We start from the raw sequence: 11,676 nt of genomic DNA, 5'->3' as shown, positions 1-11,676 counted from the left end.
CTGTGTCACTGTCTTCCAAGTGTGAGCTGGGAGACAGTGACTTCTAACTGAAGTCTAGCTGACTTCGGTCAGTCAGCCGCCTTTTGTTTTGGCCACGAAGTCATCCATCTCAGACTCAAGTGTTGTTGTAAGTAGCAGAGTGACGCAGCATAATTTTCCCTTATACACACTCTGTGGTCTAGACAGTGAGTGCTGCACCACACTGTGGCCTTGATGTTTTGTTTTTGCTTTTTTTTTTTTTTTTGCTTTCTCACTAAAATACACACAAAGTACTCCAGCTTTCAAATTTTTCATATCCGCTTCTCCCCTTTTTGCCATGTTACTACCGCAACAGTCAGCGTATTTCACTGGGATTTTATGTGTATGTGATAGACTGAAAGGTCAGTCAAGATTGGACGGACAGTGTCTGTAAACAACGCTATTTAAGACCTGCCACAGATTTTTTTGATTGGATTTTGGACTTCACTTTGACCCAGTCTTTTGCAGCCTCTGACGGGTTCTCTTCCATAACAGAACTGCATTTGGCTTCATCCATCTTTCCATCAGATCTGATCAGCTGTGCCCAGGGTGATGTGCAGTGGTAGTTGTCCTTCACTTTTTTTTTGCCATGAAGATCCAAGGTCAAACGTCTCATCTGACCTTCTTTCATGTGTTTGCTGTGTCCCTTACATGGCTTGCAGTAAACCGCCAGCAGGACTTTTTCATACTTTCAACAATGGCTTTTATTATGGCTATTCTTTGAAGAAAAAAAACATTTTGTGTAGTGCACAACTAACGGCATCAACACATTCGTCCACCTGAGGTGTGGATCTCGACAGCACCTCCAGAGTTTCCATGGGCCTCATGATAGCCATGTTTAGGTAGGTTTGTAGTTTGTATTTTAGATGATTGATCGAACAGTTCTCCATTAAATGTTTTAAGCTCAAGCCCAACCCTGCTTTATGCAACTTAACCATTTTATCCCTGACCCATCTGATATGTTACTTATTTTTCCTCTAATATTCTCAAGCAAAACCTCTGAGGCCTTTACCAACAGATTATGCACTGATTTACCAATTAGGGGACTTCTGGTTTCACAGAAGTTTATTTAGGGGTGTCAGAGTAAAACCCCAAGTTAAATTCATCTAGTTTTGATCTGAAAACCATTATTTTTCTTTCACTTAATTATACACAACTTTCTGTTTGCGTATGAAAAACTATTATATAGTGTGTGGTTGCAAGGTGACAAAGTTCAAGGAAAACATTATTGAAAGGTATTGCATTTCCTACCATAATATCCCAGTGCTTTAAAACTTGTTTCTTTCAAATTTGTCCTGTTGGTCTGTATACCCATAAAAAAATGCTGCAATAATGCACATTAAGGTCACATTTCAAATAAAATCTGCACCAAGAGCTATTTGACCTTTATTTGAGTCTCTTAAAAGAATTTGTGGCTTTATTTTGTCGCCCTCTCGTTAAAAATCCAACACCTGCTTCCAGCACCCACATGCGTTTCAGAGGAAATCCTGCCACCTGGTGGTCATTTAGAAAAGCTGCACGCCGAGAGCTGACTTGACTTACAACAGTGTGCGAATGAATCCCCACGCGAGGGAGGGACGTACTGAACTGCAGAGGTGCTGCCGTTACAGAAACTGTTTGGTATGGTATGTACCCTCTCTATCAGAGTGCAGACAAAGTGAAAAAAGAGGGCAGGATTTGTGTTACAAAGATCTAAATGTGCCTCACAAGGAAAACTGTATACTTGAACCCAAGACTACCAGCGAGGCTGCAAAAAAAGCAGTTGGAAGGCGCCCTTTCACCTTAGAACCCTGTCTAAATGTTTGGTGAGGCAATGTACACTGTTGGGGCAACTCATAAAAACTGACATTCAAAACCCATCTCGCACATTGCACGCAGTCCAGAGCCAGTGACGTAAACGATTAGGCCTCCCAAAAGGGAGGATATTTCCAGTAGGTGAAACCTGAAACACGGCCTCTGTTTCGCCGTTAGAAAAAGGAGGCAGCATGTCCTGTGAGAATACGGTGTCCTCTAACCCGAGGGTACACCTGAGACACCGGGGCCTTCACCGATGCCCTGCTCGGAGCCGGGTGGAAGATTTGCCTCCAGAAAATAAAAATCAGACAGATTGTTTGACACAAAATATTTTAATGAGAAAAACAATACAGCTTAGAAGGAGCCAAGGATAGTGAGAGGGCCTGATGCGATATCAACTCAAAAAATATTCTTGTTTTCTTTTGCCTTGTGCTTAGCAGAGGAGAGCAACGTGAAGTGGCAGCAGAGCACCAGGAATACAGGGACATGGTTAGTTTTATTTTCCTCAGAGCACATACAAGAAAAGCCATTCAAGCCACAATACATCATTACAAAAAGCCATATTTTAAACCTAATGACAGAGAGCTGAACAGATTGTCACTTTAAAACACATACAGTACATTCTCAAGAGGATTAGCTTATGTCCTGTGTTGGGATTATCACAGCAATCCCAACTTTCCACAATCAACTTAAAAAAAAAAAAATTAAAACATTAAAATAATCAACAATAGCCTGAAAGCCTTAAGTATTACAGTCTTTAAATGTCCTTAGGGAAATAAATTTAAAGAGAAAATGTGCTGATTGAGCCTGAATTTGTGTTTGCTTTTTGCATCGCCCCCTCCACACCATGAGGTGCATTGTGCTCAAGTACTGTGCTTCTAGAGCTGAAGCATGACTCTGTGTTTTTGATCTTAAGGAGTAAGAGAAAAAAAGAGCAAAAAGGGAAAGCTATGACAGAGTGAAATCGACAATTTGTTTTGAAATAAGACGTTGACTGCAACAGTCTTCCTGGCGCTTTCACTCCTCCCTGCCTTCCCTGTGTTGCTGGCTCTTGGCCGCAGCCCAGAGGAATTCTCTGGTGGCCTCGGTAAATATAACATTTACAATAACAACGCCAGAGTCCCTGTGTGTGGATTTAGCCCACTTCCTGGGTCCTTGCTGCGCTGCCTGCAGCTCTGACGGGCAAAATAACAGGCCTTCACGTCTGACCCAGAGTCCGGAGAGGGATAGGGGCTAATTTAGAGACAGCCAGAGATCTGGAAGGTTTCTGTCAAGCCCGTTTCCTGCCCTCAGAGATGCCAGAGAGAGTGGGACGGCCCAAGCGCAGAATGGGGCTAAATCGGGTCTTAAGGAGCCGTGCGGCGATGCGGGACTCGGTGGTGTGCTTGATAAGGAAACCAGGCTGCTCAGATGAAATATAGCTTTTGATTAGAGGGTGACTGCTGTGCTAATGTGGATCTCTTGGCTAAGCTGTCCAGCACAAACCGACAATCATCCAAAGTGCAAAATCTAAGACTTCTGTGGCTCAACACCAATATAAAAATAACTCAACATTAAATCTTTTCACGACAAAGCAATTATCCATTCACGTAAATCACAGAGAGGCGGTCACTGTGGACATTAACCAGTTTAGGCACGGTGATGTTTTATGATTTTTACATTTTAAACTTGACACCCTCCCTTGGCTGCACTTCACTGATCGCTGACCGAGAATGAATTACTCTTCATTGACAAGCTGAAGTTATACAGTGCTTTGCAGGAGTGTTCATACGCCTTGAACTTTTTCCACCTTCTTCACGTAGTAGCCACAAACTTCATTGTATTAAAATAGGATTTTATGCAATACACTAGCACAAGAAAGTGCATAATTGTGAAGTAAAACTTGAGATCCAAAGCTCAGGTGGGAAAATCTAATATAAGGACAACTATTAGTTGTGCACTCTACAAGTGTAGCCTATACTGAATGGTGGCTAATGCCAGAAAGACAGTGCTGAAGCAGTCATAGGAAGTCGCTTTGGAACTTTGTCCTAAGCCATGTTAAGCACACAAACATGTTAAAGAAGGTACTTCTACTAGATAAAAACCCAATATGTAGCTTTTTGCCCCAACTGCAAAATACAATGTGTGGCAGAACACAAACACTCCACATGACTCTGAAAACACCATCAACATATGAAGCTTAGTAGAAGAGGTTATTGGGAGGCTTTTCTTCAGCAAGGTCAGGGAGGCAAATCATGATTGTAGTTGATGAGTAGATTGATATAACTACATACAGAGCAATCCTGGAGAAAACCAGTTAAAGACTGAGGCGTAAATTCATCTTCTTTTAAAATAATCGCCCTCACCAAGCCACCCAGAGCTAAAGAATCTATGGCAGGAATTGAAAATTCCTAAAGACTATTCAGGCCATCTGATTGAGCTCAAGCTATTTAGCGAACAATATGAAGAACATTCACTCTATAGCCATGTAAAGCTGATAGAAACACACAACAAAACATAACAGCCATCATTCAACCAGGTTGAATGAAACATTTTTCAAATTCCAGTTTGGAAGAGAAACAATGCATTTGTCCTCCTACTTCACATTTATGCACCACCTTGTGTAGCTCTATCGCATACAATTTGAATAAAACATATCAAAGTTTGTGATTGTGACATAACTAAAACGTGAAAAAGTTTAATGACTGTGAACACTTCTGGAAGAGAGTATACAAATGACTCTGAAATGTTTCTGAGACAGAGTTTCTGAAGCTCCGTTAGCAATCAAAGAGAGATGCAACACATTTTTGCATGAAAAATAAGACGCATATCAGAGTTCACCCAATAACTGTGAGGCTGCAGGGTAAAAAAAATAAAATAAAAATCTTGCTTTGTTCCTACTCGATGAGCTTAAACTCGATCAGTCTTAGCTTTTATGTCTCTCTATGCAGATGAGCCATTATTATTTTCTGAACTATCTATAACCTCTTAAGAGCGCACTTTTGCTTTTAAAAAAATGCACAAGTTTGTCGGCTTTATGGGCATCATGCACTAAGATTCATATGTGCCAGAACTGGACAAAACCTGTACAATTTCTGTTTAATCATCAAGTATCTATGAGGGCATTATAAACATTCTGACTCTGAAACAGCAAAATGGTGTATATTACATATCTACACTTCAATGTATGATTGGTGCAATACTGTAAAGAGAACGACAGCACACTGTATACTTTGTCATCAATAGTATCTCAGTATTGCATATTGTAGCTATATTTATACATGGTCATATAAATATAGATAAGTTTATTTCTATGTACATTTTGATATTTCAACATTGCATAAAGAATAAAATAAATAATACAAATATAATCAAATCTTACAGTCAGTAATGATTTGAGAAATGCTATATTAGAGCCAAAAAAGACCTAACAGTTGAAATAGTTATGGTAACAACTGTTATTCATAAAAATAAAAAATAATTAAAAAAAATAAAAATAAAAAAAAACCTGTGGCCTAAAGTCTACACCACATTTACCCTGCAAGTTTACCATGTGGGACTGCTGGAATGACTGGAGAGGCGGAAGAGAAAAAGGAAAGATCAGGGACCCATTTCCTTTTGCTCAGTCTGTCTGGGAGTTTCTGCTTGTGTAGAGACATGTGTGTGCATGCGTGTCTTCCTGTGATGGCATGGATGTGTGCATAAGTCTGCAAATGTGGCTTTTTAAATGTTGCAAGAGGTACAAAGATCTCTTGAGGTTTCACCTTCGAATGTCGGCCTTGGGGTCTTCCTGCTCAGTCACCGCTGCTGCTTCCGGACTTTGGCGGCGGGACCCCGGACTGCGATTGCGAGGGTGAGCGTTGAGGGCCGCCTTACCAGCTCTTTCCTTGTCGCCTTGGCGAGGAAGGCGTGGGTGCTCCGGCTCTAGATGGGGAGAAGGGAAGGGGTGGTGGTGGCGGTGTTGTTCGACGACGGCGCTAGCAGGAGAAGGGACGAGGGAGGAGCAGAGGCTCAGGCTGTCGCACAGCGCCCCCCAGTTCTGCTCGCACTGTAGTCGGACGCTGCGAGTTAGCGCTTCCTTGACTTCCTCGCCGCAGCTCAGGAGAATATTCACCAGCTCCACATACGGGCTGAGCAGAGAGAGGCGGATTACTCACATGAATCCTGTGATTTAACATTCGGAAGTGAAATACATCACGATCTTGCACGTTAGGATGAGAAACTGCAATGAGGCTACTGAAATGACTAGAAATAACTTTAAATAAAAGACTAGAATTACAAAGAGTGAGACAAGAGGGGACCCAGTGCAGCTACTTACCCTTTAGGGAAAAGATCTTGGAAGTGGATCATCTCCACCATGACGGCTACATTCTCCTTTGCAGCAGAGCACAGGTTGTGTTTGATGTAGCACTCTCTCTGAAGCTGGAACACCATCTCCTTAATGGTCACACACTTTCTGCTGATGCAGCTGAACTTGTGGCGTAAACCATGGGCCATGCACTTTAGAGCATCCTTGATGAAGGATTTTCCCTGTGTGCATAACACAGACAAAGACACTGAAGTACCCTTGGATAAACGCATCATCAGCTCGCTGAAAAAGAAGGAAACCTGCCTCCATCTATTGGCTGGTGCAACTCAGCCAACATGGGCATGTGGGACTTGTGGATTTTGCTAAAGCTGAAGGTGGCCAGTGTTCACAATGAGTTTCTCTGATGGACCCACTTGACTTTATGAAAGGCAACTTTTAACAGAAAAATATTTTGGATGCCATATGTGGGTCTTTGCTGGGTATTAAGAAAATCAGTTCACATACTGCGACAAAAAATTACCCATATGGGTCCCATAATTTGCCTTGAATGAAACCTATGAAGGCAAGTGACTTATTTAGCCCTTAAATGAAAATGCTGTTTAACAAAACGTAGAATATGATTTAACTTGTTTTCATTGGAATACACAAGAATACTGGTGCTAAAATGATACAATTTCTGTAGTTATAACAATATCATCTACAAAATCCTTCTTTTTAAACTAGAAACAGTCCCATGCAGCCAAATTGCCATTTGTTGCAAGAACAAGAAATGTGTGGCAGTCTTCTTTCAGACAGCTGACTGGAAGTGTGCAGCAAACTGGTGCAGGAGTGGTGGGGCTGTTTTATTCATTTCCCAATAGACACCAGTAATGCTAAGGCAAAAATGTTAACAGCTAACCATTACTCTTATTCGTGATGGTGTCCAGCAAAGAACAGTAAACTTTGCTAGCTGGCTTAGCTGTGCTAATTCTAAAGCCAAACTGAATAGCAAGTTTAGCTTCTTAACCCACAGGGAGTTCCTGCCTGTGAAGAGCACATCTTAGCTGTAATCCTCAGGCAGAGGCTGACCATTGGTCGAAGGGATTTTAAATAACAATACGAAGTTTCAAACTGTTATCTATTTAAGCAATTTATTATAATCTACCCAGATGAAATGTAGGAAAATGTTGCACCACATTTTGGCTACACGCTAACAGATTGTTTTATCAGTGACCGCACCAGTTTTGTTCTTTTAGAGCATATGTTGAAGAATGAACTCTGGAATCAGTGGTTAAACGGTCCGATTTCCATTAAATTTATGTAACTGGCACTCATAGATGTGCATTCCTACTGTGTGACCTTATGGACATATCAACACTGTAGTCAAGCCCGATTTGGCCGGGTGTCAACCTCAGCTATGTATGAAAAGTAAGCTAACTGGGCCCCAGGCCAGCTGGCACCCGACCCAGGGGTCCGTAAGCAGCTCATCTTCCGATCAAAACCGAAGAGATTAAATGTGTAGTGCATTTCAGATAGCACATTTGAAAAACAAACAAAAAAAACCCTCTAAACATTTATTTTGCGGTTTTAGAGGATAAGTGCTACAAAATGTCTGCAAACAGAGAGACTAGCTTAGTACCTGAGAATCGAATTTGCCAGCGTTGTGCAGAAACGTCATGCAGATTTCCTGCAGCCCTCGTATCTCGCAGGAGTTATTCTCAAAGCACTCAAACACGCCACAGCCAACATCCCCAGCACTCACCAGGCAGTGCTGGATCTCAGCTGGAAAAAGAAGAACAGGTTAGGCGAGGGACCTTATCGTGTGTTCACAGCAGAGATGAAAGGGGTGACGGCTATAAAGACAGTACAGCTTGAAGGCACAACTTCAGTTCGGGTTTAATCACAAAGCGTATGAGGCGTATAACTATTTGCACAGACGTGGGCGGTCATTCGTGTCTTCGCGACATCGAGCCTAAGAGGGGGGCAGAAAGGATGCTGAGGGAAGATGGGCATGAGGAGGTGGGGAACACTTGGTGGGAGATGTATATACTGTGTCACTCTGCACCACAGTCATCTGCACTGCCTGGCATTGAAATGGGATGGTGCATTGCAGATATTCCTTTTACAACAAATGCAGCCATATCAGTTTATGTCTCTCTCTCTCTGATAAATGTGCATCAACAAGTACTGTAGTTCTGCTTTTGCAGAGAGGAAAGTTGCACGCCAAAAGAGTCACAATAATGCAGTTGGGGAAGCAAAAGTGGCAAAAGAAAAATCAGCTCAGTTTGAACTCACTGGCATTCAAATGCAAATGTTACAAGAAATATACATTTGATCAAGACCTTAAAATTGTTGCGCTCCATGTATTGTCTTAGTTGTGCCGATAACTGTAACCCAGATCTGCTGAAAACGAGCTGCAATTCGGATAGATCCAAACTTGCCCTATTGTCACTGTGGAGAGTCCAGTTGGATATTGTACAATTAAAGTACAGCTCAGTGGTAGTTTTTGAAAGGATTCACTCCTCGGAGCGTCATTCTGTCAGGGAACGGCACAATTATTTAGGGTAAAAAAATAAAAGAAAAGTTATCTGGAAAGCCCAAATAGGTCTTCAGTTGCTCTTCCTGTGATGCCAAGTCAGTATCGATTGTATCGTTGACTGCTTGAAGATATCATGAATCGGACTGCAGAGCAACAAATGCATATATTGGTGAGCAATAAACTCCGAATTACTGGAGTTACTGGACTTCACTGATACAAATTATTGAAACAGCTGTGTGCAAGTCAACCCCACCCAGTTCACACCTCATGGACTTAAAGTTCTACATTTTGTCAATTATAGGACCAATATTTGTGAAAGACGACAGCTCCAAGTCATTTGTGGCAACAGGACCTCCTCTGAGACCAGCATATATATCTCAACGCATAGAGTAAATTACACACAAGACTTTTTCAAAACATAAGTTTGATTTTATTTTTTTTATGCAAACAAACAAATAAACAAAAAAAGGGAATCTATCGTTTGCAGAGCGGCACTGACAACTGCTACTGCTTCCGATGATGATGACTGGGTGATGATCCCGACGTGTCAGAGGAAACTGCGCGCCGTTCGCGTCCTTATGGATTAAAGGTGACTTAATAGAAATCAAGCTTTTCAGCAAAGATCATCTGTTCCGGGTGACCAGAAGTATGAGAGTGGAGGGGTGGGAGAGAAGGAAAGGGGGATGAGTTGTGTGCAGGGAGTTGAACTTTAGTGCGCAGGAAAAGTGAGCCGCTGTCAGCAGTGCTTGTTTTGGCATCGCGGGAATGCGCTCGGATTGTACGAGCTCGGCCGCAAACGTGCATTGAATTACACCGCGGCGTTACCGGGGGTCTCTGCTGCTGCTGCGAGACCTGCGCTGGGAGTTTGTCCCCCCCCCATTTCCCTAGTGAGGAAGAGGAAACATAACATTGATGTTCTGATTACATATGATCGCTCGCCTGTCATGCTTGCTGAAGGAGCCCCGAGGCGAAAAGTACAGGGGAGGGGGGTGGGGGGGGGGGGGGGGTTGTGTTTTATGGAGATTATAGATGCATTAGTTTGTCTTTAGCAGCGATCCGCGACAAGAGCCGCACATGCAAAAGAAAAAAGGTTTTCTTCAGATAACTGTTAGGACACCTAGGACACGCACGCGCGCGCGCACGCCCGCCGGAGCGCGCCCTCACCTAGAAGTGCAGCCGTATGGATTACCTATCACCTTGTGCCATTCTATTAATAGTTTACCAACGCATTGAATTTCCGTCTCGGAGTATTTACAAAATATCGCCTTTCATGGGAGTCGGGAAGAGTCACTCAACGCGAAGCGACGGAATTTAAGCCAAAATTGCGGATCTCGGGAGTTTGCCCAACCGTGCCTCCCGGCATGCTTTAATTTGCAGCTACAGAAACACGTGTCCCGGGCAAACCCCTCCACTCCCCCCAAACACCCCCCCCCCCTCCTCCTCATCCAAATTCCCCTTTCCGTCTCTCTGCGGATACCTCCCCGTCTTACCTGTGTTCTGCAGGGAGAGGCGTCCTTTCTGGCTGGCGGGCTTCTCCGGGGGCAGCTCGTGAAAATCAATATTATCCGATCCCACCGCTTGCTCCAGCACTGACAAAACCAGCAGCGCCACGGCCAGCTTGACCAGCATTGCGTCTCCGACGGTGTGCCTCCGTTCCCGGCAAAGATCCGACAGAGAGAGTGCGTGTCTCTCTGTGTGTGTATGCGTGCGTGCGTGCGTGTCTCTGTGTGTGTGTCTGTGTGTTAGTGTGTGCGTCTGCGAGGGTTCACCTTGGATCAGCGATCGGCGCAGCTGCGACTCGGTGTGTCATGGAGCAGCTGTGTGGGACTGAATGCATGAGCTGGAAGGGATGCTGCCTATATTTCTCTAGAGCCCCGGGTGTCAATTTGGATGAAGGAGTTAAGCAGGTGTTGTCGGTCGGGGCATCGCAGCCAATCGGAGTCCTAGAAATCCGCGTCCAAGGTTTTAGGGGAGTGTCCACTTTAAAAGTATCCTTTTTGCAGTAAAACTGGCGTCTTATGGCAACGTCGATGATCTGCAGTGATTCAAAAAAAAACTATAGGTCTGTCAGTGATGGAATATCTGGTCTGAAGATAGTTTGCATTTGAGACGGTATGGGAGACCTTGAGAGTTTTGCACTCTTAAAATAAAAATAAAAAAAAAAGTTGGTTTGTTTAAGACGAAGGGGGCAAAATGTACCTGTAACTTTTCAGCTGTACACTCTGCAGCCTGTTAAATCACTCATAAAACAGCGAGTGAAACAACCACAAAGCTTTACAAGTGACTCCAGGGAAGCCAGTGCAAGTTTTGCGATGACAAAAACTCAGGGGGGGAATTATATTTTTACGACGCAATCTGGTCAAACAAATATAATTATTTTAAGACTTTGCAATAACAGTTAACTGAAAACAGAATGCTTATAATTAGAAGGCCTTTTTTTTCTTAGCATTTTATGAGGGATTTGAAGATTTCTGTTGCACAAAGCCAGGTTTATTCTGTGACAACGGGGGTCTGCAAACCACTACAAGGAGTGATCTAAGAACAGAGGGCAAACATTGGCAGGAATCAGACTTTTACTTTTTTTTTTCTTTTTTTTTTCATGAGCAACATTCAAATGTGCCATGGGCAAAAATGGTACACTTAATGACTCTGCAGGAGGAACGTTATGTTTCCAGTGACTTGAAAGTACTTGTGCTTTTTGGGTGAAAGCCTCTATATGTCTATAGGAGCCAGAGGTGCAAATGCAAGCTCCCCTGGAATGCCATGTGTTGTTACACCATACATCATGCCAAAGTTCTGACTGCCATGAGGGTGAAAGATGGGAGCCTGCACTAAGTTCTCCAGCCTCAAGGGGGCCCACTGATACTAATTGTTTAAAACCTCTTTCTTTTTTTTTTGCACAAGCACGTCGCAATGGAGAAGTCAAACTACTGTCCTGAGCAACCAGAGACGCAGCAACGACAGGAAAAAAACCCACACAGTGACTGTGCCTTGTAAAATCATTTATACACCTTAATCTTTTGCGCATTTTGTCATGTCACAAGCACAAATGTGAGCT

At 43.1% G+C, this 11,676-nt stretch overlaps 1 protein-coding gene across 1 annotated transcript; it reads right to left on the bottom strand.

Annotated features, from left to right (window-relative positions):
• Positions 1-2,125: 2,125 nt before the first annotated feature.
• On the bottom strand, positions 2,126-10,574 carry stc2a (stanniocalcin 2a). The gene is made up of 4 exons (XM_008419551.3): positions 10,109-10,574; positions 7,719-7,861; positions 6,110-6,321; positions 2,126-5,921 (listed from the first exon to the last, which is right to left on the bottom strand). The coding sequence occupies exons 1-4, from the start codon at positions 10,245-10,247 to the stop codon at positions 5,552-5,554; spliced, it is 864 nt and encodes a 287-aa protein (XP_008417773.1). The 5' UTR covers positions 10,248-10,574; the 3' UTR covers positions 2,126-5,551.
• Between the last annotated feature and the right edge of the window lie 1,102 nt (positions 10,575-11,676).

The sequence above is a fragment of the Poecilia reticulata genome, chromosome 10, assembly GCF_904066995.2.
Source record: "Poecilia reticulata chromosome 10, P_reticulata-male-v2, whole genome shotgun sequence".
Lineage (NCBI taxonomy): Eukaryota > Metazoa > Chordata > Actinopteri > Cyprinodontiformes > Poeciliidae > Poecilia > Poecilia reticulata.
The sequence above is the reverse complement of the archived record's forward strand: the minus strand, read 5'-3'. Positions and strand labels throughout refer to the sequence as shown.